The following is a 27893-nucleotide window of genomic DNA, read 5'->3' on the forward strand; positions in this document are numbered from 1 at the left end:
TGTGGAAAATCTGTTGCAGGAGCAAATTATTGAGGGAAGTAAAAGATGGGGCAGGAGTGTCACAGAATTAGCTTCATTTCTTTGTGGAGCTACGTATCTGTGTGTGAAAGCTTTGGTTCTGCCTGGTACTTGGACTCAGAAGCCTGCTGGTTTCTAGGTCCCCTAAGTGATCCCGGCAAGGTGAGAAAGGTCCTTTTCTATTTTCACTTTGTTAAATACTGTACCAGGGATACTGGAAACTCAGAATGTCATTTATTTGCTCAAACAGGCAGATGCTAACTTGGCATCTTCTTCAAAGGCTTAGTTGTCTTCACTTGTGACCTTCCTTTAAAACTATGTATTTTAACTTGATTATCAAATAGCAGCCATGACATAAGTGTGGTAATTTTTTTGACTTGTTAATTTACATGCAAATCTATTCTAGCTAATTTAAATAGCTCAGTCCTCTTCAAGGATATGTGTACGGCCTCTGAAGCTAAAAACAAGAACTGCTCTCCTGGGACTTGAAGATAAAGTGGCAGCTGATGCCTCTTGGCCTGTGAGATTCCAATTAGGACTTGCTTCTTCCTCTTTCAGGTGCTCTTCAGATCAGCAGAGCCAGGCTTTAGGGCACTGGGGCTGCTTGGCCATCTGCTTGGTAGAGATAAGAGAATATGAAATACAAGCTCCAAATTACATTTTGAAGATTGTGTGTGACCCTTTTATGAATCTTGTTTTTGTTCACCCTGGGGGAGACCCAAGATTTCCCTACCCAATTTTTTGGCTCTTATTGGACTGACTTGTCCATTCCACCTAGGGTCTGGATGCTCCTTTCTCTGCCTTGGGAGCAGCCTCCAAGGCAAAACGTACACAAAAGGAAATAGCTATTAGAATCAGTAACACGATCTGGAAAAAGTACAGTTTGCATTTGGGAGCATTTTATTTTAGTCATTAAAAAAAATACTACCCTTCAGTTGTCTGTTTATAGGTAAAACAATAAAGCATAACAATATGGTGTGTGTGTGTGTGTGTGTGTGTGTGTGTGTGTGTGTGTGTGTGTGTATGTGTATGTATAGGTGTCAGAAAGCATATTTGTTATTTAGTACTGCTCATATTGATCTAGAGCAGACTTCATCATAAAGTTAGCAGAGTAAAAACTTGAAACACATTGCAGGATTCCCAAAGGCAATTAATTCTTCATCCAGCAGAGCTTTACTACTGAAGGTAAATGAGCATAATAGTCACAAATCCATATGTCTTCAAGGTTGGCACAATCCATAAGAAATCCAGTTGCAGCAGACTAAACTTAAACTTACAATAACTTACAATAAGACTGAAACCTTAGCACTAAGCATGTTATATACAAAGCACCACACCAGAAGAAAAGAGAAACTCAGGCTCCTTCTGGCCTGTTCTTCTAGTCAACATGACAGAAAAAGATAACAGAACCAGTTTGAAACGGCTGCTCATCTTCTCTGAAGGAATAACCAAAACATCAGGAATCTTCTGCTTGTTTCTAGACAGAATAGTATCTTGCTTGTCAGCTACAAACTTCCAGCTTGTATCACACAGAGAAGCTTCCAGAAGCTTCTTGAATTAATTAGAATAGAAAAGGTCTCTACACATTAGATCAATACTTTCTGTACCCAAAAATGCATACCTAACCATATTTGATTTTTCACAGCATGTTCTAAGTCTATATAGAATGACTACTGGCAATGGGCCGTCCCACGCCACTTAATACCTTTTTTAAAAAAGTGCATAACAGATGCTTTAGCGTTTTCTTTCCCAGCTATTTCTCCACTCAAATTTGGCCTCTCCAGGTGCTTTTCTTCCTGAGAAATAAAAAAAAATACAGGTTCTAGTATATTTTATCTTTGGGGGAGTTTTTGAGTGGACAAATGGCTGGGAAGAGCGTTGATCCTCTTCTATGCCTTTGCCACCAGATCTGATCATTTACAGTGCAGTCCTATGGGTGTATACTCAGAGGTACATCCCACTGAATTCAGCAAGTCCCACTGTGCATAGGATTGCAGCCTTAGTGAAGACACAGTAGCAGTATTGACACTTCTGATGTGTTGCACTTTGAGCTTCTGGTAGCTGTACTGCTGCTTTGAGTCCCACCAGGAAAATGGTGGGGGTATACAGTAATAATAATAAGAATAAGAATATGCAAATAAGGCATGTGGTAAATTGAATGTGCATAGGTAATTATACCTAGCAGTGAATGTATTTGATATTTTATTCATACAGATGAGCTTGCTTCAAAGGCAAATATTCTGATTGACCCTGCAGAACTTCAGGCGGTGACAATGGATGATCTCGATGAAGATGAAGAGTCAGCAGTGTCAACAGCACAAGTGAGCCTAACAATGCCATGTGCAATGAGTTTTAACTTAGGCAGCTGTCAATGGAGTCTATAAGGAAGGATGGAGGAGCACTGAACCTCCTGGAAGCAGAAATTTGTTTTGAATGGATGGGAGAAGTAAAGAGAGACTTTTATGCATTGTACCTAAGAAATTCGCCTTTCTAAGATTTGTGTTGAATGTATTGGTTGTACAGCAGTCTAATGGTGCCATAGCAAAGTGTACATCGGAATCCAGCCCAAAATCCTGACTCTAAGGGGCTATAATCAGACATATTTAGGCCAGGGGACAGTTCTGAAAACAAAGTTACCTGAGGTGGGAGGCTAGCAGGGAGAGGGACTTCTCAGTGTTTGGACCCCAGTGATGGGATGCTCTTTCCAAAGCAGTTGGCCAGGCACCTGCTTCGTTCTCCTTCAGTGCCAAGCAAAGACCTTTTTATTTTCTCAGGTCTTTTATATTAATTTTAAACCTGTTGGCTCTACTGCAGGCCCAGAATTTTACAGGCTAATGGAGAGTTCTCTGTTTAGCAAGATCTGATGGTCACTTAAAGCTGCAACAGCTCTGCATTTCTCATTAGTCAGCAGCGTTACACTCTTAACCTGAGAATGCCAAGAATGCTGATTGAACGCTAGTTGCTGTTGGTCCTAACACAGACATCTGAGTCAGGATTTGGGCTTGCCAAAGATTGTAGTGATGACTCTGCAGTTTGAGTCGGGAAGTTCTAATATCAGAAACAAATATAAGGGAAACTGCAACATGATTTTATATAGAAGGCCCCATGTGTTGATTTGACACAGTTGTCACCTGTTGTTTATGGTTTCCACCAGTCTCCTCTTTCCTGCCCCCTGTCCTGAATCTCCTGGCAAACACAGAGAACTTGGGGAAATGGCAGGATTTGCAGAAGTAGTGAGTGCCTTCTACAAAAATCCTGCATGAAGCCTGTAAGACTTTGGAAATGAAAGAAGCAGGGTGGAGGCCCCCTTGTTGCTTTCTCCTTCCCCAATGGCTGGTGTGGAACAAGAGGGGATCACTTGACAACAAACTCATATAGAAGGGGAAAGCAATGAAGGGGGATCCCGTCACTTCTTGCCTTTTCTAAAGCATAATGTAAAATGACAGAAAAGTCCTGCCCCAAGACTTCACTTGCCCTTGCTAGCAGAGGGTGGGTTTTATCTCACTTCACATGAGAAGCAGTGTCAGCCTCTACTTCCATTTTCTGCTTAATGAAAAAGCCTGCTACGAAGCGAAAGATTCCCATTTCCAAATTATCTATAATTTGCAGAAAACTCAGGAAAACAGATATTTATGTTAGGGAGAAGGATGGTTCCCAAAGGTTGGCAGGGGCAGCCACCATAGTGACTTGGTGACTAAATCTGTAGAGCACAGTAAAGTGTGGGAAAAGCTTGGGCAGGGGGTGCTTTTAAAGGCTTCAGGCCTCTTCTATATATACCCCAGGAAAAGTTCAGTGGAAACTCAAGACCAGCTACTACTCTGAGAACTTTGAGAACTGTTGACACAATGTGATGCAAGGCCTGATAAGATGAGGAATTCAAGGATTCAGTTTGTTAAAGAAAGTACTCTGTGCAAAGAAAGAAAAGTTCTTTTGTTTTGCTTGGCTTCAATTGCATTTTTGTCTTCATGTTGCCTTGCAGCTTGTCTTGTGTTCCTCTTTAGAAACTGCAGGCTAAAGTTCTATCTCCTTGGGATTCTCAAGGGCAAGGTTATAGGTGGTCAGGATTTCCCACTCCTAAAAATACGGAAGGATACCCCATGCTGGGCCCAGGAAATTTGAATGGTTGATACTTGTCTGCTAGTTCACAGGGATGTCAATGTGAGCACAATTTCACCATCTGTGACTGCACCCTCTGATAAGACCATGTTGTAAAGAATATTGTGTCCCTTGAATTTGGAAGCATACAGCACATGATAGCTCAGTATTTCCATTACGTCTGGCCCAGTGCTGATTCTTTCACTCCAGTTGCTGTTTGGACCCGTAAAAGATTGATTCCAGTCATCAGCTGATACATAATCAAGCTGATGCATTTTGCAGTGTGGATTGTGTAAACTGGGTTGTGTGTCAGTTCAAAACCACCCTATTGAAATAACTGATGAGGATACAAATTGTGCTCTCTAGTAAAAGTTTTCCTGTCCTGAATATCTGCCTGTGCTATGCTTGCCTGTATGAGACCCTGGTTCTTCTTCTAGGTTACCATGAGTGAGAAGGAAATATTTCAGCTACTTGTCCTACAAATGAGCCTAAAGGAGATTTGTGCATGATTCAAACCAGCTTGATTCTTCCCGTTAGAGAAAGAGCTGAACAAATATTACTTCATATCTCTCAATTTCTCTTTTTCTCAGCGTCCAGCTGCGGCACTGGCAATTGGAGGTGCCTTGGCCAGACCAAGTTGGCTTAGTTCACCCACCCTGGGGCGGGCTAACCGTTTTCTCAGCACTGCAGCTGTTAGCCTTATGACTCCAAGGCGGTCACCAGGTGCCTTGGAGAAAGTTAAAGTTCGTACGTTGAACATGGAACAACGGACAGAGGAGGACAGTGAGTAGTGTGCATATATATATATATAATCCTTTCTAATACACAAAAAGCAATAATAATAACAACAAAAGAGAGAAGAGATCAAAGCAAGAAAGGGAAGGGGGGGAGAAGGATACAAGGTGAGAGGAGGGAGGAGGGAGTGGTAGTATTCCAGAAATAACATTATAATTCCAGACAGTTGCTCTTCATAAACATATTATGCAATAATGTTTTTCCAAAGAAATCCATGAGAAGAGAGTGGCTGCCAATCATGTTCCTTAATTTTAATGTATTCAGTAATTTCCAGGTTGTGTAGGGTTTGGGTAAATTTTGTTAACATTTTCTTTTTAAAACAATGGTCCAGATCTGAAGGTAGCAATAGTCTTGCAAGTATCTTGTAGCTGATCTTCATTGTTCTCAGCCATCCTAAATTCATAATTGGTACCGTAGATAAGAGCTCTCTTGAATCATTTACAGTGCTTAGATCATTACAGCAACTGGACTTCTCAACATGATCAGGTGTTTACAAAATGAGAACAAATGTAGAGTCATAGTGGTTATTGTTTTCTTTGTTATTAGGCATTTTTTGTGTTTTTATGCTGCAAATCGCTCTGCGATCCTCTAATAATTATTTATTGGTAGGTAGGTAGGTAGGTAGGTAGGTAGGTAGGTAGATAATTTCAGCCCGAAGTTCTGCCTTCTAACTGAGGGAAAGGATTTCTACCTGCATGCTAGCCCATGCCTGGATTTGTTGTAAAGGACTACGATTGTAATTCAAGCTATGTGCTTTCTAAGCAACAGAACTGTGTAGCCAGTGCAAATGATCTGGGAGTAAACAGTGTTAAATAGGTTATATTTAATTATTTTAGTAAACCAAACTGCAGGATGATGAGGCTCAGAAGGATAAATGTAGGTTCAAAGGCATAGTCCATATGCCTCAAAACAGAACCAGCTGAACTAAGATGTCTGGTGACTTGAGGTAGCTGTTTGTTCAAGTTTTCCTTCAGAACAGAAAGGCTAACAAAACTTTATGGTTAAAAAAGAGAGAATACCAGACCAGCCTTAGTTCCATTTTCTTCACAGTGATGGATGTTTCATTGTTTTTATGACAGTTGAAGGCAGCCATGGAAATGAGGGCCTTTTACTGGGGAGACCTGCCGAAGAGCCAGAGCAACCAATCACTGAGAATTCTCTTTTGGAAATCTTGGATGGAATAGTCATGATGTACAACCTCAGCGTGCACCAGCAGCTTGGTAAGGTGAGCAGGATTCATTTCAGGGGAGTTTTCAGTCCTGTCCCATTCTCACAACTGGGATTGGAACTCACACTAACAAAGACACCATGGCCCACTGGGAGAGGGTGGGGCGCTTTTGATTGCAGCCACCATACCAGCTCACGATGCTTGCTTGCATTCTGCTTTTGGGTGGAACTACACCCTTTGGTGGCAGACCTGCACTTTCTGAACATGGTTGGCCACCACTCAGCAGTAACACAATAGATGTGCATGTATTTCCTTCTGAGGAGTAGCAGGTGTGAGAAGGGATGCTGATCCCCATTCCCTTCACTGGTATCCCACTTGCAGCTGCTTCTTTCCCCCTTCCCAAAGCAGAGATCTGTGATTGGCAGTGAGTCTAGCTGCAAGGGAATAGCCTTGAGGGAGAAGAGCTTTAGCAGGGATAGCGGCTGACAGAACAAGAGTTGCCAATTTTCTGTGGGAAATTGCCCTGCCTCCTGCTGCTTTACTGCCTTTTGGCAGTCTCCCACCTTCAGAGGTGTGGGTCTGTCTGCTGCCATCTTACGTAGTTCTGCTATAGGCTGTCGGCTGAAAATCTGTCTCCAGGAAAGCGACTGGTGGGAGGGGCTCATTGTGGAGTTGGGCCCTGCAATGTATTGATGCTGCCACAAGTGTTTGGAAAATAATCCAGTATGTGCTATAACCTGTACAGAAAAGCTCTAGCTGGTACTACTGACCCTTATTTGTGTTTTAGATGGTAGGTGTTTCCGATGATGTGAATGAGTATGCTATGGCACTGAAAGACACTGAAGAAAAGATTAGCCGATGCCCAAAGAGGGTAAGAATAACACGGGGATAGTTATATTCACTCTCCCTTAAAATAGGCCTATATTGCCTGCAAGCTGTTCTCTTTCTTGAGAATCATTCAGGTGCTGAGCAGCACTCTATTGCTCTCACTGATTTTCTGAAGGCAGGCTGAGAAGCAATGGTGGCTAATTCTCCATTTAGCTAAAATAGGATGGTTGTTTTGTGTAGTTAATGATTAATGATTAAAACAACAACAACACCTTGAGTGTTAAAGTAAACTTCAGAGCCACACACTCCTGCAAGATTTTGACTCCCTTTCCATCAAAACATGGTTTTTATCTTTGTGGGAGGGGAGTCATGAATTTGCATCAGTTCTTGTCTCCTGTGTTACACTGTTCATGTGTGAGCAGTTGTTAAATGAAGTTGCTTTCCAAAGTATCACTGGAATAGATTCTCAACTTCTGTGGTGGTGTGTCTAATGTGGAACTGGTGTCAAGACTGCCTCCTGTTAAGATTCCTTGGATGTTGTTAGGTGTAAAAAGTTGTGTGCACTGTAGCTAGCCAAAGTGTGCCTGGGACTCCATGGTATACCCGATCTCTGTGTAAGGATGACCCCCTTGTGAAGCAGACCATGGCAGCTCATGCTTTTCCTCAACATTAAAAGAACATCCTGTGATTGTGATAAGGCTTTTGTGAAGTACTGGACTTGCTGTGTACATGCTTCTGAAAGCAGGAAAACATATGCACCATTGCTCTTCATCCCCCACCCTCTGTGTCCAATTCAGAGAAGAGACATCCATGATGAACTGGAGAAAAGTCAGAAGGTTTTCTCAGAGAAACTTAATCACCTGAGTCGCCGACTTGCTTGGATCAACGTTACCATTTATTCAAAGGTGAGAAGGAAAGTAGTACATATAATATCAGTGAGGTGCCTCACCTAAGCTTGGGCCATAAATTCCAGTTCTGGCCTGGCCAATGCTGAATAGAGCTGTACCATTTCATTCCAAGTCTTGTATGTTGTACTTCTGTTAATAAATCCTGGTAAAGTTCATTTTTATTAAAGAAAAATCTTGCGTTTTAGCAGTGAATTCACCTGCATTTTTCCTGCTTTTGCACAAAATTGTTGACCTCCTTTTCTTTTATTTCCTCAGTAGTATTTACTCTGATCTGGGCCCCCCAATGTTGCTGAACTACAACTTGCCTCATCCCAGATGGTTAGCCATGCTGTCTGAGACTGATGGGCATTGGAGTCCAACAACATCTGCTGGACCACAGGTTCCCTGCCCCTGCACTTAGGTATATTATTTCATGCCAATTGAGATACAAACTGACTAGGAATTGCTTCTTTTCAGGAGAAGATGCAAGATATATACTGGCTGCTACGGGTATGCATCCGCACTATTGAGCATGGAGACAGGATTGGTTCGCTCTTTGCTTTTATGCCAGAATTTTATCTGAGTGTGGCTATGAATAGCTACAGTGCTCTCAAGAACTACTTCAGTCCTGTCAACAGCATGGAAGAGCTTCCAGGTGAGGAGGAGAAGGAGGGAACCGGAGAGGGCCTCTGAGCAGGACCATCTGTAATTTTGCGTATAGAATTCAATGCGCAAGAGAAAAGGGATAAGAACTCCACACAGAATATTGCACGCTGCACAGAATTTGGGTTGCAGAGAACCTTAGCTTAACGTGCTCTAGTGGTTGTAAATGTGTGTTTTGAAAATGTGCTGGCCGTGTTGTGGGGTAGTATTCAACCAAGCTTTACTCAGAGTAAACTTATTGAAATTATAGACCTAACTTAGTCAAGTTCATTAATTCAGTAGGTCTACTGTTGAGTAAAAGTTGGGGATACTCTTGAGTGGTACTCAACTTTCTAATCACATTAGGTGCTGTTTAACTTGCTCACACAATTGTCCTGCCCTCCACACACACAAAACTACAGTCTGGGTCACTGGGTTTCTCATCTTGATAATGCCTAGTGCAAGCTATAACAAGCATTGTTTGCCGCTGCATCCTGAAGTTGATTAAATGCTATTAAGCCTGACTGCCTAACCTTAAACCTAATAACTTTTTAGTATTTATACATTATCTGAGTGGTGTTACCCTGAAACACTGCAGCTCCTGGTAATTTTAGTGATCCCCTTTTTGAAGGGTTGCGGTCATAAAGGACCTTTGTGTACAGTTTTTAGAATTTCATTAGAAGTCATTTAGCAATTTTGCAGGGCAAGAGTAGCAAAATAGCCATTCTCCCAGGAAGAAGAGTCGGTGGAAGAAGATTGGAAGAAATTTCAAGATTACTTACAGAAATATTGTAAAATTAATGAATGTTAGAATGATGTTGGATAGAAATTAAGTGGTTTCTAGCTGTAATGCTTTAAGAGAATATGAAACAAAGGTCTATAAATGGGTAAAAGCTTAATGGTAAGGATTTGCTGAACTAATAAATTTAAGTGGAATACAAAAAAGGGAGGTAAGAGGAGGTCCGGGGAAATAAGCTTAAGGAAAATAAGAAGCGGAAAATTAATGTGTTTTTAACTGTTTTTATTTTGCATTTTTCTTTTTCCATTTTTATTGTAATGTGTGAAAAAATCTTAATAAATATCTTATAAAAAAGAAAAGAAAATAGCCATTCTCACTATGCAACTTCATGGCGTAATTATGTTAAACAACTGCATCATATTGACTATCAAGAACTGCTCAAGCAAAGCATACAAATCAAGCCTTCCTGCTTACATCGTTTTTTTTGCCTCCTCAAATTCCAGTGATTATGCTTGCTTGTTCTTTCTGATTTTGGATTGGGTTGTGTTTTCTGCCCTCAGCCTGCAGTTACGTTGTTTTGGAAATATATGCAAAATACATTTCCTCCTTTTTGAAGTACTGTGAAGGGTGAGAAAATACTGTCATTGTGTCAGAGCAGGTGTTGTGCAGTCTGGCCCTGGAGATGTAATTATGAAAACTGGTTTGGAAGATCTATTTTGTTATTTCATAGTTATTCCAAACTCCTCCATCTGAAATTCCTCTGCCAAGAGCCCTTTTTGGCTGCAAGTTTTTTTGGAAGTGAGGCAGTGTATTTCAGCATACTGCATTTCTCTGTAGATGGTACTCTATGAGAGCCACAATCTCTTTCGTTTTGGGGATGAAACCAGATATGACACCAGGAGATCTGTGATTGGATTGTCCCCTCCCCCCCCCACCTCAAATGTCGAAAGCTTGTGGTGGAGCTACAGCACTGGGGAATAGGTTTTTAACCCCCATCCCATCTACAATTTCCCCAATCTTTATTCTTCTGTCTACCCCAAAGCTGCTCCATAACACTGTTCAGTATTCCTATTTTAGCTGCGTTATGAGGGTATTAGTCCTAATACAAAGGGACTACTGTATATTATTGCTAAGAATTTGCTCAACTGTAGGGAAGTGTCCAGGCTAATTTTATCAGATTCAACAACTGCTACTCCTGTATTGATTATCTGCATGTCTCAGAAAGCCTATACTAGTTAAAGGGATGAACCCAGCCCACAGCCTGCATGGCTGCTTTCTGACAAGGTGTGTAAAAGAACTTCTAAGGACATTCCCACTTACTTCTGATGCTTCTGGTTAAGTGGTAAGGTAAAGTTGGCAACACCAAATGCTGCTGTGCAGACTTCCTGTCATCATTCTCTTAAACTTTAAGCTGGATTCCTGACTTGCCTGCTAGAGACTCAGACAAGTGGTAGCTCATCCTCCATACTTGGACCGTGTTTTCTCTCTGTAAATCTGAAAGCTCATTCTAGAAATTCATTCTGCTGCAGCTGCTATATCCTATAGCTGTGGGGTTTTTTCCCCCCCTGCATCCTGATATTCTGAACTTTTTCTTTTCAGGCTACGAAGAGACTTTGACTCACCTCGCTGCCATTTTAGCCAAGCACTTTGCTGATTCAAGGATTGTGGGAACTGGTAAGGCAGCTCCTGTTTTCCAGAGGTCATGCTGGGCTGTAGGTGTTATGTGTGTACATGCGTGCGCACATGCATATGTGATTGGGGGAAAGAAAATTAAGCTCATGCTTGCTGATTTTTTATTTTCTTTCTACTTGATACTTCTTGAATAGTAAGGGTCTCTGTTTCTAATGTTTTTAACACCTCAGATCATTGCAGAACTCAATTATTATTTTTGGGTTTGACATTTGTCTTTATATCCTGTCCTGCTTACTAGTCCTGTAACTGTAGTAAGCTAGGCTTGCCATATTTCACACTGTGAAAATCCAGACAGGAAAGTTGTTGAGCTTTTCTTTTTCTTTTGCAAAATCACAAAAAAATGCTGTATTTGAGCTATATTTATGGAAAATCAGCAACAATGGCACTACTGACATGGGTTGCCATACGTCTGAATTTTACTGCACATTTTTCCGATTTCCGCCCAGACACTACTGCCCACTGCAGTGTTCTGAATATGTCCAGGAAATCCCAGACGTATGGCAACCCTAAGTATGCAATTGCACCACAATATCTGAAGTATTTTTCTGGCAATCTGTGTCCCTATTATCCCTACTCCACTTACATTCTGTCTTGTTTCCATATTCAGACATCAGAGACTCCCTAATGCAGGCATTGGCCAGCTATGTTTGCTACCCACACTCACTCCGTGCTGTAGAGAGGATTCCAGAACTGCAGTAAGTTCTTGGTTTCACCATTCCTGAAAAATATTATATGTCCTGGAAGAGGATTATTTCTCTCTTCTTCTCTGAACCAGGCATGACTCCTATACTTACAATCCCTTTTGTGTGGAAGCTGCTGCTCCCCGTGTTTCCTCACATTGCACTTCTGATTCTTCCCTCTCAAGTAAATTAAACATCTTGCCTTGAATCCTTCCCGAACCCCCACTTTTTAACCTTGGTGCTGTTTTCATGGTGGTTGGCTGACTTGTTTGTTTTACTCTGGCAGGCGAATATCTATGATGAAGAACCTGCTGGCCCCCTACGAGCAAAGACCCTGGGCCCAGACCAACTGGATCCTTGTACGACTGTGGCGAGTAAGAACAGATAACCCTCTGCCTTCACATTTTGTTCAGAATTTCCAGCTTGTAGTTTTAAAACCAGTGGTTTCCCCTGTGTTTGAACTTTCCCTTAACTTCTTGTTTGAACTTTGTTACCTGCTTCTGGCAAGAGGGTCTCCATGTTCCTTGTTGGGAGATAATGCGAGGTCTTCTAAGCAGACATTTCTCCCTTCCCCCCCTCTCCTGTAGGGCTGTGGATTTGGATACAGGTACACACGGCTTCCTCACCTCCTGAAAACCAAGCCAGAAGATGCCAATCTCCCCAGCTTGCAGAGTGAGTGGGGGATAGGGAGTGGAGATGTGTTGCTTTGCCAATACAGCTTGTGGGTAAATGCAGTCCTGTAACTGAGCTTATCCTAATCTGGTTAGCTGTTGACTCTGGTACCAGAAGGGCAGGATCCTGTTGTGTGGTGCCCCCACACTGCTGCTGTCTGTTGGCACAATAATCGGCACCAGTGGATCCTGTCTGTGTAACTGCTGGGACCCAGCATGTCTGGGAGCTAGAGGGCTCCTGATGCCATGTAATATAAATAAGTTGTCTCTGTCCCTAACTTAAATGTGTGTGGCAAACTCAGGGTGAAAAGTTTCTTATTAACTTCCTGACCCAGCTCTCTTCTATTTTTGAGTGCAAAACCTTAAAAAAAAACCCACCTCCATATAATTGTGATCACCCTGGTTGTTTTCACTGGTTCACTAGGTGATGACCAAGAAAGCTCTGGTGTATATTTATAGGAAACAAAACATTTTAGCAGCATATGGCCAGATCAGGCATCAATTGACAAAGTGTTAAAGCATCCCCAAAGGCACACCAGGTTATAGCTTTAAGGAGTAAAATTGATTTTTCTAAGGAAATCAAGTTTATCGGCATTGGTGGTACATTGGATCCAGCAGGCACTGCTTCTCTTGCAGCTCTGGGCTGGTCCTCTTCTGTGAATGTTAGTCCTACTTTGTTCTGAGGCATTTGCCACTCACTTATGGCAGCCATGGTTTAGTAATCAGGCTGGTCTCCCAGTGTTACCACAGTACTCAGAATGGCTTTATATCCAGCATGGCAAGGATCTCTGAGAGACTCCAGTTACAAGCTGTAGGGGGAGCTTTGGCTTCTCCTCTGTAGTTACTGATCTAGTGAAGAGAATGATGGCATCTGTGTTGTTGAGTAGATGGCAAGTTATGAGTTGGTCCTGCACTCTTTCTCTGAGGGAGCATATAATGCTGGGACAGAATGACTAACCTCACAGCCCAGCAGAAGGTGGCAATAGTAACACCTGCTTGACCCTTCTAAGAAAATTTGCATCTATAATGTTTCTCTCTTTGTTTTGTTTTGCTTTTTTCTTTTCTGCTTTTTTGGGGGCCCAGGAGATCTCTCTGTTGCTAGTTTCCAGAGTAAGTTTCCTGTTGTCTTCCCTTTGTATGGTGGTGACATAGTTTTATAGCCCTCTAGTAGAGCCTTTTCCCCTCCCACCCTTGGTGCACAAGCCAGTCCTTTGGAAATGATGGGGTAGAAAGATAAAGCGGGATGAGTCTGGCTGGAACAAGTGATGGTCCTAAGAGCCATCCAAATGTTTGTCATGGCGACCTGTCAAATGTGCCTCAGGGTGGGTGGTTAAGTATGCATCTCCCTTTAGTTTGGAGGGAATATTACGAGTGCACAGCAAATATGTGTAGGTGCTGTTAATGTGCTCTCCATAGCAGTTTCCCCTTGTGGCTGTGGTGTCAACTGTCCTTTTCCTCTTTATTCTTCTCCATTCCACTTTTTTTTTTTTACACACTTCTCCTTCTGAAAAGATGGACACAACAGGGAACAGAAAGGTGGAGCAGATACAGCTTCCCTGAAACTGCTAGCTCCAGTTCTGGCCCAGTTCTGCAGGCTAATAAGCTGGCTGTTTTTGCTGAGGCTGTCATGAAACTCCATCCCTGGGGGTGCGGTCATTGAATGACCTTGGGACACCTATGCAATTGGGTCCACTTTTCTAGGTGTCGGCAAGGTCATCGCTGTCTGCCAGTGATTTCCTCCATGTGGCTCCGAAAGGTCTAAGACAGGGCACAGGATCCTTTGGCTAGTGATCCTGCTTTCTGCTATTTTGAGGTGTACTTGAATGAATAATTAATACCAAGTTAATTGAAAGGAGCCTATTTACCAGCTGTCCTTGGGACACTGCCCTAGAGGGGCCGAGTCCACCCCCCTCTCTCAGGTCTTTGTGATGCTGCAGGGAGAGATTGGAGCACAGACAATGGAAGACATATCAGGTGTGCTCTGGCCATTACCTGGGGTGGAATATCTGAATGTGAAAGTCAGCTCACCTCTCTGCCTGTCCTGTTACAATCCCTCGCCTTTTGTGCCTGAGTTACTGCTATGCTTGCCTAATGTTGATGGGCAATTTAGGGGCACACCAGTGATTAGTCGTCATCTGCTCTCCAGCCTCAGTTTATTAAGGGACAACTCATGCTCATTTCCTGTCTAGGGCCCCCTTTAGTAACTTTTGTTACTAAAGCAATGATGGGACTGGCTGGCTCCTAAGAGAGGAGAACATGCACGTACATCCTTCTAGCTTAGTCCTCTACTGGCTAGTTTTGCGAGCCTTGAGTTATACGTCCTGCTGTTAAGAGGTTGGCTAGAAGAGCTCTTAAATCTTATTCTCACAGTTGTGAGCCTTTCAGCTGCATTCTCTTGAAAGCAAGCAGTTTTTAATATGTAACGCTGTACTGTTTTTAACACTGATTGGGAGCCGCCCAGAGTGGCTGGGGAAACTCAGCCAGATGGGCGGGGTATAAATAATAATAATAATAATAATAATAATAATTATTATTATTATTATTATTATTATTATTATTATTATTATTATCTCACATGTGTGTCACTTTGGGACTCTCATTTGGCAGGGATTTCATTTCAGTGCCAAACTGAAGCTTAGATAATCCGACTCTGCCTGACAGCTTCCTCCTGGTTTACATCTGATCTCTAGCATGTTCCAAAGGAGGGGAAAGTGATGTAAGGTGTGCTCCTGGGGTGGGGTGCCATCAGTGTATCTCAGATTTCTTTTTTCACTGCTGCAGTCCTAGTGATGTTCCATTGTGAAAAGTTTTACCTTAGCCCCTGTGTCTAAGGGAAGTGAGGAAACAAATGGCCCTCCTTTTAGACTCTGATGAGGAGGACTTATTAATGAGAGCTAGCAAAGTTCCTGTAGCTAACACACACACACACACACACACACACACACACAATTTAAAATGCACCTCTGTTTCGGGCTTGCTTTTGGGTTCCATTGGCAGGCTGGAAAAGAGTTGGGTTTAATTCCTCCTCCCCTTTAGATTTCTCGCCCTGATCGGAAATGGACAAACAAGTGTGAACATGTGCCATGCTGGCAGAGAGGAGTGGGACTGTCTGTCTTGGGTGCTGATTCCCTGCTAGGGAGCTACTGTGATGCTGCTTTCAGGAGAGATTAGTGCTGAGCTGACCTAGGGCATTGTGGGGATGAGCAGGAGGGATGCTTGGCTTGAGCTCAGCTGCAGGGCACAGCTTCTTACTTGCAGAGAGACAGCAAATGTGCATGACCACATCCCAGCTAATTCAGACCGGCATTATGGCAAAGAGCTCCGGGCCTTGGAGACGGGACAGGCTCAGAATAGTCCATGTGTGAGAGCTGGCCTTGGAGGGCAGCTGCCGCCTCTACTTATTGTAAAGAGGGCCTCTGCTGGGAGGAGGCTCCAAGAATTCCTTGTGATTTTTGAGAGACAAAACCACGCTGAATGCAGTGAAAGGGGCACATACTTAAAAACTTCTAAACTGTTCCCCATTTCCACACGATGGCAGTGAAACAGGCTGGGCTTGGGCAGCAGCTGCCCAGCACCTTCCAGTAGTGTGGCCTCTTAAGAAGCCGCTATTGTTTCATTCCAGAGCCTTGTCCCTCCACCCTGCTGCAGCGACACATGGCGGACCTGCTGCGGAGTGACCGTGAAATGGCACCCAGTTTCCTCAACAGTGTGCTTAACCAGCTGAACTGGGCCTTCTCAGAGTTCATTGGCATGATTCAGGAGGTGAGAGTTTTGGATCCGGAATAAATCTGATTGAAGGAGTAAGCCTCTGCCTGTCATCCTGGAGGATAAAAACAAAAGTCCTTTCCTTACTAGGTGTCAGTAGCAGTTTGCAGCACAGTTCTTGTGGGATGCTGGGATTGAGCTGACTTGTGCATGAACTGGAAAAGGGGGAGAGTTAGGGGCAGGTGTGAAGAGAACAGCTGCTCCCCCTTCCAGTTCTTACATTAAGCTGCATCTGTTTTGCTTGGGCAGATCCAGCAAGCTGCAGAGCGCCTGGAAAGAAACTTTGTAGACAGTCGCCAGTTGAAGGTGTGTGCAACGTGCTTTGACCTGTCAGTGAGCCTGCTCAGGGTCTTGGAAATGACAGTCACACTGGCTCCTGAGATCTTCCTGGACTGGAGTCGCCCCTCATCAGAGCTATTACTCAGGAGACTTGCACAGGTACTCACTTTTCCTCAGGAAAACATTAGGTTGGGTACATGGCAAGGGGCAAAGGCTTTTAGCTGAGGATGTGGGTGCTGTCATTTGGCATAGTCACAGTTTCCGGTGTGAACTATATTATTCTAAAAGAATGTGTCACCAAGTTTAGGAGCTAACTTATACAAACTGCAGGCTGGCTCTCCCCTCCCCTCCCACACTACTGTCTTACTCCGTTAGTGATTATTGAGAGATTGTGTGTATGCATGTCTGCAGCAAGATAAAGGTCTCCAGTTCACTGCCCTTTTTCTTCTTTGGTAATTTCTTCCTGGAAAAGAACTCCAGAGTAAAGACGGCCATACATTTCAAGAAGTGGAAGGATAAGCCAATCTGTACCCCTTCCCGATGATATTCCTAAGAATCTCTTTCTCTGGGCTTCAGCCCTTGCTTCCTTTTTCAAATGCCTTAATGCCCCCTACGGTTTACTTAAAGCTTTTAAAGCATGATGTATCAGTAAATCGTATTTTCTGTCAAGCATCAATTCATACTCGCATGTTTTCATTATCCATGCATCAGACCCATCCAGTACAGACAGAATAATTCATTCATTCATTTATTTCAATGTTTTCATATCCCTCCACCTGTTTGCTCCAGATTGGAGCACAAGGTGGCTGTCAGCACAGCTTACAATGTAATATAATATAAAACAGAACAAAATTGTAAGTTCATTAAGGAAAAATAGCAACACAAAGCTGAAACACCAACCATCATCAACAATATCAGATTCCAAAGGCCCAGACAGGTAGCCTTGCATGTTCCATTTCCATTGTCCATGGTCAACCTGGCCACCAAATGACCAGACAGTTGATCAGCAGATGTCCTGGCAAGATTACATGGCCACTTGAGTGAAGATGCTAAATCTTACAGCCATTAGCCATTAGGTAACAATGGAGAACATGAAACTTACAGATGTAGACACTGATGCTTAAAGATGGGGAGGGCAAGGTGTGCGTGTCACTTGGGACTTTCTTGCATGGGTCACTGTAGCAGATCCATCCGGAAACTAGTTTGAGTTGTCATGTGATGACTGGCCATGTAAAGAGGCTTGCGATACACCAGAACCACCTATAAGCAGTTACATGCAGATGAAGTGACCAAACCACTCATATTTGTTCTGAGCACATCTGTTCGCACAACCTACTACAGTGCAGTGTTTGAAAATAGGTTGACCAAAAATGTCAGGTTTTAATTTTGAAACTACCTCTTTGAAAGGCTTTTATGAATTGTTTCTTCAGTGCAGTTTTCCCTGGAGGGGAAAACAATGTGCTAAATGTTCTTTGGGTGCCACTTTCAGAATTCTGTCACATTCTAGTTGAAGCATCAGCTTGCTCTCTGGAATGATGACTCACTTCTGGCTATTTCCTCATTTTGCTCAACTTCTTTAAATCAAATATCACTGCACAACCTTGCATGTACCTTTGTGCTAAGGTTCCACTGTATGCATGTGGAAATTTGCCTTATTAGAAAGAGACCCCATCCATCCATGGAATTAAGAGCTGTTTTGCCTTCTAAGAGTTTTTTCATTGAAAGTGTCCACAGCCTGAGATGTGAGCTGATGCAACCCGAGCCACATTTTCAGTCTGTTATTGCTGAAGGCTCAGGTCTGTTGTCATTCTCATGGTTCACAGAGAGGCCTGTCATATTTCTTTTCTGAGCAGCCCTGCTGATGGGTATCCTCCACACCATGAAATCTAGGGCCACATAGAGCATTATCATTCATCCATCTAGTATCTCATCATCTGCTGTAAAATATATGTTCTTGGAAGACCATCCTCTGCTATTGTGGGTCTGAAAGGCAGACAGTTCCAGGGCATAAAGGAAGGAACAACCCTCAAGGCCCTTTCTGTATCCCAGCACACCTTATTACAATGCAGTGCCCAATATTGTGCCTGCAGTTGTAGAGAGATTTCTGAATCCGAGGGAATTGAGTTGTCTAAACCCTGATGATCAGACTGGAAGGTATCAGGAGTAACATATGAGCATCTCTGCAAGTGTGCAGAGAGAGAATTCCATCTTCTGCTTTAATCATCCTGCCATCTCTTCTTACTTCCCCACAGCTGCTAAATCAGGTGCTGAATCGTGTGACAGCTGAGCGGAACTTGTTTGACAGAGTGGTCAATCTTTGTCTGCCAGGTAAGCTTCCTTGCCAGCCACCTTGCAGTCAGTCCTGCTTTGGGAGAGGGACCATAGCTCAGTGGTAGAGGATGTGCTTTGCATGCAGAAGGTTCCAGGTTCAGTCCCTGGCAGCTCTAATTCAAAGGAGCTCAAAGGTGATGGCAAAGCTGTCTGAGACCTTTCAGAGCCACTACCACTAAAGAGTAGGCAAAGCTAGGTAAGAAAGACAAGACCTCTGACCTGGTGTGAGGCAGCTTCCTTCATTCTTATGTGATCTAAATTCTCCCGTCATTCCTGGGAAATATTCCTCTCTCCTTCTACAAACTCAAATGAATGTTTCCAGTGGTTGTGGGCATTCATTGTTTCTGCACAGGGACTTCACCCACTCCCAGTGTGGGTGAGCCAGTGTGGTGTAGTGGTTAAGAGCAGTAGATTTGTAATCTGGTGAACTGGGTTCACTTCCCCGCTCCTCCACATGCAGCTGCTGGGTGACCTTGGGCTAGTCACACTTCTCTGAAGTCTCTCAGCCCCACTCACCTCACAGAGTATTTGTTGTGGTGGAGGAGGAACGGAAAGGAGAATGTTAGCCACTTTGAGACTCCTTTGGGTAGTGATAAAGCGGGATATCAAATCTAAACTCCTCCATCTAAACTCCTCCTCCCAGTCCTTTGAACAAGATAGGAAATATCTGTGGGGAGAATTCTGTGCTGACCTTTTATCTCTGATTATGGTGTTAGTGCAACTTCCATTGATGCCACAGCTCCCTCCCATCCGCTCTTCAGATAGGCAGGAGCCCAACAGAGCACATGTGAGAATGAAAGATGGCATCCAATCCCAAAAGGAAGCCCCATGTGGTCTTGGCCTTCGTTGCTTACAGAAATGCATAAAACCTGCAATGATGGGAAATGGGATCTTTTGGCTCTAAACAGTAAGCAGTCATTAAGTGATGGCTGTGTGCCCACCTACTCAGGGTGAAGGAATCCATTCTTGTACAGAGCTTGTTAAATTGCAAAGTAATCTTTAGGGAGGCAAGATGTCCTGCTTCCGCACTAAAAGCTGTCAGAGAGTGATACCGGTGAATGAGCAGGAGCTGCATTTAACTGCAAAATTGCTGACTAGATTCCACTTACGCTATAGCTCCATTATCTTTAGCCCTTCATTTTGGCTGGTTATTCTGGTGTCTTATGATGAGAAAAGGACAGCATGTGTTAGCAGTGTGTGCACTCTCTGCCTGTCCCCTCACCCTCCCGCAGAGCATGGACCCTTTTCCTTCACACAACATTATTAAATAACTGCTGTGGCACACTCTGCTGCAGATCTATGTCATACTGATCAGTATTAGGAAGTAAACAATATTGCTGAGTCAATGTGCCCTTGTGTTCCTTCTTGGGGAACAAGGGCTCAACCCTCATTGAAAATTGAGATTGTGAATGGAGAGAGCTTAAAAAGATCCACACACTTCCACACATTTTACACTTTTCTATTCTTTGATGGGTTTATTTATTTGGCATCTGTGTGACGTAAGTAGTGTGATAGAAAGAACATTCTGGAATAGGTATGGTCGTAAGCATGTGGAGTAAAGGACCATATGAATAGCTGTCATCCTGAAGAAAGTTGTCTCTGAAGCGTGCCTAATTTTAAATTTGGACAAGCTTGTTTTACCCCCCTCCGCTTCCCTTAAAATTTTGAGCATTGCTTTAGTCATACCCCCATTATCCCAGCTCAAGCACCTCTGCCCTGTTGGAAACATGGGGCATATTGGCATGTGTGACCACCATCAAGTCTTCCACATTTCAAAGCATTGGCTACTTTCATGCTCACCTAGAAGCAGGAGAAAATTGGAATAATCACTCAGCACTTCTTCAGACCTGTCTTCAAGTGCCGTCTTCAAGGTTATGTGCATGAGAAACACTCTGTGTTTGGGTGACTCGGGGGATTGTATGCTGACTGGAAGGTGGAGGAATGCTGGACCACTACTGAAGGGCTTAGCAGCATTCCATTTTTTTTGCACAATCCTTTTAAGTGCCCTTCTAATAGAAAACCAGACAGTGGCATTAGCAGAGATGAGCAAGTGCTTTCTCTAGTGTTTGTCACTTACCTCTAAGATTTCCTGTTTGCCAAGGAGGTTCATTCTGTTTTGTCCAGGGTTGTCCATACTGGGAGTGGTGGTGGAGGAGGACTCATTTGATCTTATGGTGTTCTAGCAAAGACCTGATGAAGCTGATGGATGTAGTAATACAAATCTTTAAGTGAATTAATGCAAACATTTATCTCCTCCTGGTCTCCTGAAAACTTAGGCTGGTGGTGTTCCTCAGTGCAGTCCTATGCTAGATTTGTCCTCTGCTATAGTTAAGAAGATAAAAAGGGGTGCTCAAGGGAAGTCAACAAACTAACTTTTCATAGAACTGATTGTAATTTGAAATACCTGCTTTCTTCCCTAGGACTGGAGAGCGTAGATCACTATCCAATCCTTGTGGCTGTGACAGGAATTCTGGTCCGGCTGCTTGTTGATACTGACTTCCAAGGGTAAGTGCTGCTTAATTCCGCTCCATGGGGATGAAGATTTCATTGCTTGTGTTCTAGTTTACTATTCTGAAATGAGCAGCCTGGCAGCATTGTGTATTAGGGTAATGATGCAGTCTTTGTCTTTGCCCCCTGTTTTCATATGCTCAGTCTAGTTCCAGGATAGTAAATTCCCAAATAATTTCTGTCCTGTACTTTGGTCTCTGGGTGTTTTTGTGCTGCGATTATAGTGTACTGGAGAGCTATTTAAAAGAAAAAAGGAGGAGACATCCTGTCAATTTAAACCTTCCATTGAATTATTTAAAGAGGTAAAAAAAAATAATGAATTATTTAAAGAGGTAGCCAACGCGGTGCCCTCCAGATGTTGTTGGACTACAACTTGCATCATCCCTGGCCCTTGCTGGCTGAGGATGATGGGAGTTGGAGTCCAACAACATCTAGAGTATTAGCCATTCTCTGGTGTAACTTTGTTTGCTTTTGTTCTCTGCTTGCTTCTGTTCTCTGCTTACATGGCTGTGTAGCTCATGCAAGCTATACTATATTATGTTCCTTGGTTGTTGCGTGGTGTGGGTTCGTGGCAGATTCTGCTTAGGGGATGGACAGTTGGACAAGATGGAAAAAAAGTATGGAGTTTACCCAGGATTTGATTTTTAGTTCTACTCTATTCTTACAATAACTTTAAAGGGAGATCTGTCCTATCTCTGTATGTTTCTCTTCATCTTCTTGTTCTTCTGTTTCTAGAAAGAACAAGCTTTGGGATTTAGATCTGGGAATGGTCCTGCCCAAAGGAAAGCAGGCCATTTCTTTTTACCTTTATGCATAGGCACCACTCACATCATGCTGTAGCAAAAGAATACTCTTTCTACATATGCGGTTACCTTCCCAAACTGAGCAATGCTGGCGTCAGATCGTTTAGACAGATAAAACTGTAAAGACATGCTGTGTTTGGTTGTGTTAAACAGTGAATATGTCTAGCTGCAGTAGCGTATGACAGTGGAAAATATTTTTTTTTTTTATAAAATTTTTATTGGTTTTACAACATTTTTAAGAAAAACAAACAAACACAAAAAGTAACAGACATACATGAATAGTTTCAAACATATTTTCATAAACCTCTTTTCTTGGACTTCCCCATACCCCCCCTCTCTGCATCCCAATGTCCATAATTCAACTAGCAACTCCCAGTTGTTACTTTCTAATCTCTGTCATCTTAGTCCTCTTTTATAGTCTAGCCTTGTATCCCTGTACCCTTTTACTTCTGGAAACCAGAACATTTTAGCATTCATTAAGTTTATAGTAGTCCTTAAGATAACTTTTAAATTTTCTCCATTCTTCTTCCACCGTCTCTTTTCGTTGATCACGGATTCTGCCTGTCATCTCGGCCAGTGTCATATAGTCCATCACTTTCATCTGCCATTCTTCCAAAGTGGGTAAATCTTGTGTCTTCCAATACTTTGCGATAAGTATTCTTGCTGCTGTTGTGGCATACATGAAGAAAGTTCTATCTTTCTTTGTCCCCAATTGGCCGACAATGCCCAAGAGGAAGGCCTCTGGTTTTTTAGAAAAGGTACATTTAAGTACCTTTTTCATTTCATTATAGATCATTTCCCAGAAGGCCTTTATCTTCGGGCATGTCCACCAAAGGTGATAGAAGGTACCTTCAGTCTCTTTACACTTCCAACATTTATTGTCGGGCAAATGATAGATTTTTGCCAGTTTGACTGGGGTCATGTACCACCTGTAAACCATTTTCATAATGTTTTCCTTTAAGGCATTACATGCCGTAAATTTAATACCGGTGTTCCATAACCATTCCCAGTCAACTGACATAATGTTATGTCCAACATCCTGAGCCCACTTAATCATAGCCGATTTAACTGTTTCATCCTGTGTGTTCCATTTCAACAACAAGTTGTACATTCTAGATAAATTCTTAGTATTGGATTCTAACAATTCGGTCTCTAATTTTGATTTTTCCACCTGGAAACCGATTTTCCTATCCTGTTTTAAAAATTCCATTATTTGGCGATATTGGAACCAATTTTCTACTTTATGCTTCAATTTCTCCTGACTTTGTAGTTTGAATTTATCTCCATCCTGTTCTAAGATTTCCCAATACTTCGGCCATCCGACCTCCATATTGAGTTTCTTCACTGCTTTAGCCTCCACTGGTGACACCCATCTAGGGGTTTTATTTTCCAATAGATCTTTATATCTTATCCAAACATTAAATAATGCTTTTCTAACAATGTGATTTTTAAAGGCACTGTTAACTTTATCATACCAAAGATATGCATGCCAACCGAAAGCATTATTGAAACCTTCCAGATCCAAGATGTCCGTGTTCTCGAGGAGCATCCATTCTTTCAGCCAGCAAAAAGCTGCTGCCTCATAATACAATTTTAGGTCCGGCAGGGCAAAACCCCCTCTTTCTTTAGCGTCAGTCAATATTTTAAATTTAATTCGGGGCTTTTTGCCCTGCCAGACAAATTTCGAGATGTCTTTGTGCCACCTCTTAAAACATTCCATCTTGTCAAGAATCTGCAAGGTCTGAAACAAAAACAACATTCTAGGCAATACATTCATTTTAATTACTGCAATTCGGCCTAACATTGACAGTTTCAAATTTGACCATATTTCTAGATCTTTTTTAATTTCTGACCAACATTTTTCATAGTTGTCCTTATACAAATTCACATTCTTAGATGTTAAATAAACCCCTAGGTATTTCACCTTCTTGACCACAGTCAAACCTGTTTCCTCTTGAAATTTCTCCTTTTCCATATCTGTTAGATTTTTCCCTAAAACTTTAGTTTTTTGCTTATTCAACTTAAATCCAGCTACCTGGCCAAATTGTTGTATTATTTCTAGGACCTTTTTCATACTAGTGTTTGGCTCTTGCAAAGTCAATACTAGGTCATCTGCATACGCTCTTAACTTATACTGTTTAGCTCCGACCTGCACACCTTTGACCTGCTGGTCATTTCTTATCATGTTCAGCAACACCTCCAGAACTGAAATAAAAAGTAATGGGGAAATTGGGCACCCCTGTCGTGTTCCTTTTTCTATCTTAAGTTCCTCAGTCACGACATTATTTACAATCAGTTTAGCTTTTTGTTCAGAATATATTGCAGCCATACCATTCTCAAAACCCTGGCCTACCCCCATCCCATGGAGATTCTTCCTCATAAAACTCCAAGAAACATTATCGAAGGCTTTCTCCGCATCCACAAAGATCAATACTGCTTTAGTGTTTATATTCACCTCTAGCTTTTCCAAAATGTCTATTACATTCCTTACATTATCTGCTAGGTGTCTCTTAGGGAGAAAGCCTGCTTGGTCTCTATGAATCTTCTCCATCAAAACTCTTTTAAATCTTTTTGCCAAAATGTCTGCAAAAATTTTGTAATCCACATTAAGCAGTGATATTGGGCGGTAGTTCTTAAGTTGGGTCTTTTCAGTCTCTGACTTTGGTATGAGTGAAATATATGCCTCTTTCCACGATTCAGGTGCCCTTTTTCCCTCAAGGATCTCATTACAAACTTCTCTTAGTGGTTGAGTCAGCCATTCCTTCAGCGATTTGTAGTATCTGGAAGTCAGTCCATCTGGTCCCGGAGATTTGCCCAATTGCATATTCTGAATGGCAGCCTCTATCTCTTGTTCTGAGATTCTCTGGTTCAAATCCATCTTATTTTGATGAGAGATGTTTTGTAGTCCATATCTTCCAAGGAATTTATCTATATCTTCTTCATTTTGCGGGCCTTGAGTGTAAAGTTTTTTAAAATAACTTAAAAAGCAATTTCTAATTTCATTGGGTTTAGATATGTTCTTTCCATCCACCTCTAGGCTTGTAACTGTATTTAGTTTCTGCCTTTTCTTCAGTTGCCATGCCAAAAGTTTACCACATTTATTTGCTGATTCAAAAGTCTTTTGCTTCATTTGCTTTATCTTCCATTCAATCTCTTGGTTCATCAGTTCCATATATTGTGTTTGATATAACTTGATCTCTCTTAAAATATCCTGAGACTTTGGTTTTGTTCTTAATTTCCTCTCTCCTTCCTTTATCATTTCCAAAATCTTCTCTTTTTTCTCATTTTGTTTTTTCCTCTTTATTGAATTTTGTTGAATCAAAAATCCTCTCATAACCGCTTTACTTGCGTCCCAGATCACTCTTTTCTCCACGTCGGTCCTCAAATTTATTTCAAAATAGTCTTTTAGGGTCTTTTGGGCCTTCGTGAGAATCTCCTTATCTCGAAAGAGGGTGTCATTCATTCTCCATCTAAATTGACCAGTTATTGTGGGTTTCATCTCCATCTTCACGGCGTTATGGTCGGAGCAAGTTTTTGGGCAGATTTCCACTTTCTTAATCTTTGGAGCCAGTCCACTAGTAACCCAAATTTGGTCAATTCTGGTCCAGGTCATCATTGCTTGGGAGAAAAAGGTTCCCTCTCTCTCCAGAGGGTTCCTTGTTCTCCAAATGTCTATCAAGTCCATGTTTTCTGTCATTTCGAAAAAAGTCTTAGGGAGTCTCCCTTCTTTAGTGACTGTTAGTCTTTGTGCCTTGTCCATATTAGTGGAGACCACGCCATTCATGTCTCCCATGATTATCATATTGTAATCCAGATAGTCCGTCAAAGTTTCATGAAGTCTCTTAAAGAAGTCAGATTTGCCTTCATTTGGTGCATAAATTCCAACAACTAGAAATTTTTCTCCTTGTACTTGTATCTCCACAGCCAGATATCTCCCTTGTTCATCTTTGAATATCATTTTTGGAGCCCATTTCTCCTTCACATATATTACCACTCCTCTCTTCTTAACTTTGTCTGATGAAATAAATTCTTGTCCTAGCCTTTTATTTGTGAGTAATCTCCTGTGGGCTCTGGTTATATGAGTTTCTTGTAAACATATCAAGTCCAGTTGTTCTCTGTTCAAAATATGAAATACTTGTCTTCTCTTCAAAGGCCCATTCAGTCCATTACAATTCCAACTAAGGAATTGCAAAGCCATCTTGTTATTTTCTTAAGGCTCCTCCAACAGCTCCAAGTTGTTGCTCTTCTTCTGATGGTGGTGGTTTTTGTCCAAACGAGAGATTCAGGATATCCAGTGCTCTCCTCTGTTCTGCAAGTACGTCCACAGTCCCCTTCTGTAGGTCCTCCTGGTATCTTGCCAAAAATTTGTCTTTATCTTGAATTGTCTTTATTTTCACTTTCTTTGCCTTGTAGTCAAATGACAGTCCTTGTGGGAACTCCCACCTGAAACGGATAGAGTTTTTCTTTAGCAAAAGAACCAAGTCCTTGTAGAAGTTTCTTAAATCCAAAATATATTTTGGGATGTCTTTAAAGATCTGTACAGCTGAATTTCCAATTTGCAAGGCCTTTTCAAAGTGTAGTCCTAATATTTTATCTCTTTCCTCCTTGGATCTGAGTGTAATCAAGCAGTCTCTCGGTGTCTTTCTATCTTGCTTTTTACCCAGTCTAAAGGCAGTCGTAATTTTAAATTCGTCTTCCTCAAGGTCCCAGCAATCCGCAAACTCCCGTGTCAAATATTCCACAAGGTTGTCTCTTTCATTCTCCGGAATCAGTCTTAATTTTAAATTTCTCTCTTTCCTCTGTAACTCCCACAAGGCCAAAGTTGCATCATGCTCATAGACCTTCTTGGCAAGTGGCTCTAATTTCTCCTGTGTCTCTCCGGCAGTGGCTTTTGCCTCTTCGGCAATTTGGCGCGTGGTGGCGTTTTCCTCCACCAATTTGTTTATAGATTCCGTATTCTGGTTTAATCTTGCTGATATTTCTGTTAATTTTTGTGTGTTCTCTGAAGTCTGTTTTGTCAAAGACTCCAGAGTTTGGTTTATCTTGAGCAAGGCCTCTGTCACAGCTTCCATAGAGACGGCTGCTCCTTTGTCTTGTCCTGTTGTTCCTGTTGATCCGGCTGTTGCGCCTGAAATTGAGCCTCTTTTCTTTGCCTGTTGCAGCTGCAGCTGTTGTTGTTGTTGTTGTTGCTTGATCTTGGCTCTTGTAACTATCTCTTCTTGTGGGCCACTCATGTCAAGGTCAATTCCCACGGGATAATTCTCCCTTGGAAAATTCCACTGTCTTAGGCCGTGCCAAGTTTTACTTTATCCTCTAGAGGGAGCAAATCAAAATGGCCATAGAACAGGATTTCCAAATACAAAAACAAAGGAGACAGTCCAAGATGTAAAAAAGAAGGAGATTAACACAGTCAAAGTCAATGTTGCTAAAGACTTATAACTTCAAATTGCCACAGTTGCCCAGTTTATACTGTTTCTTCTAATGATATACAGTGATCAGGCACTGTGGAAACTTTGTATCAAAGTATCACTTCACAGGAAAAAGTCAGTTCAGTGTACTAAAAAGGCAGACCGTTTCATGCTTTCAGATAGGTGAGATAGCAGAGTTTTTTTTTTCCTCCAAATAGATCATGCAGTTGTTGGTCAGATTCACCTCCCCTCTGCCCTGCTTGCTGGAGGGGAGATCAAAGGTCTAAATGTCCGGTTTATATGATCAAAGAGCAGGTTTAAACGGATGCAAGTTTAGAGTTCCGTTGCTTTCACTTTCATGCAGTCGGGGGGAGGCAGACTTCCTTTGCTTAAATCTCCCCGTTTTTAGCCCAATTTCTAAAATTTTAAAGGGTCCCGATTATTTTCCAGCTCTTACACACGGGAATTCAGTCCAAATTTTCTTTTCAGGAAGGAATCGGCGCTCTCCGCTTATGGCGACGCGGCTTCACTTCGCAGGCTGGGTAGCGACTCTCAGCACCGCGCTCTCTCCCGATGTCGATCCG

General features: G+C 42.2%; 1 protein-coding gene across 3 annotated transcripts in view; it reads left to right on the top strand.

Annotated features, from left to right (window-relative positions):
* Window positions 1-27893, top strand: part of RNF123 (ring finger protein 123) — a 97393-nt gene that overhangs the window by 28382 nt on the left and 41118 nt on the right. For all 3 annotated transcript variants that reach the window (XM_081185821.1, XM_081185822.1, XM_081185823.1), the window contains exons 22-35: window positions 2233-2339; window positions 4704-4896; window positions 5988-6133; window positions 6864-6947; window positions 7702-7809; window positions 8269-8446; window positions 10772-10846; window positions 11472-11559; window positions 11831-11918; window positions 12132-12216; window positions 15838-15977; window positions 16230-16418; window positions 18512-18587; window positions 21011-21095. In XM_081185821.1, the coding sequence (XP_081041947.1) occupies window positions 2233-2339; window positions 4704-4896; window positions 5988-6133; window positions 6864-6947; window positions 7702-7809; window positions 8269-8446; window positions 10772-10846; window positions 11472-11559; window positions 11831-11918; window positions 12132-12216; window positions 15838-15977; window positions 16230-16418; window positions 18512-18587; window positions 21011-21095 (1642 nt within the window). The remainder of the gene's footprint in view (window positions 1-2232; window positions 2340-4703; window positions 4897-5987; window positions 6134-6863; window positions 6948-7701; window positions 7810-8268; window positions 8447-10771; window positions 10847-11471; window positions 11560-11830; window positions 11919-12131; window positions 12217-15837; window positions 15978-16229; window positions 16419-18511; window positions 18588-21010; window positions 21096-27893) is intronic.

This window comes from Podarcis bocagei, assembly GCF_964188305.1.
Source record: "Podarcis bocagei genome assembly, chromosome: 2".
NCBI classification, from domain to species: Eukaryota; Metazoa; Chordata; class Lepidosauria; order Squamata; family Lacertidae; genus Podarcis; species Podarcis bocagei.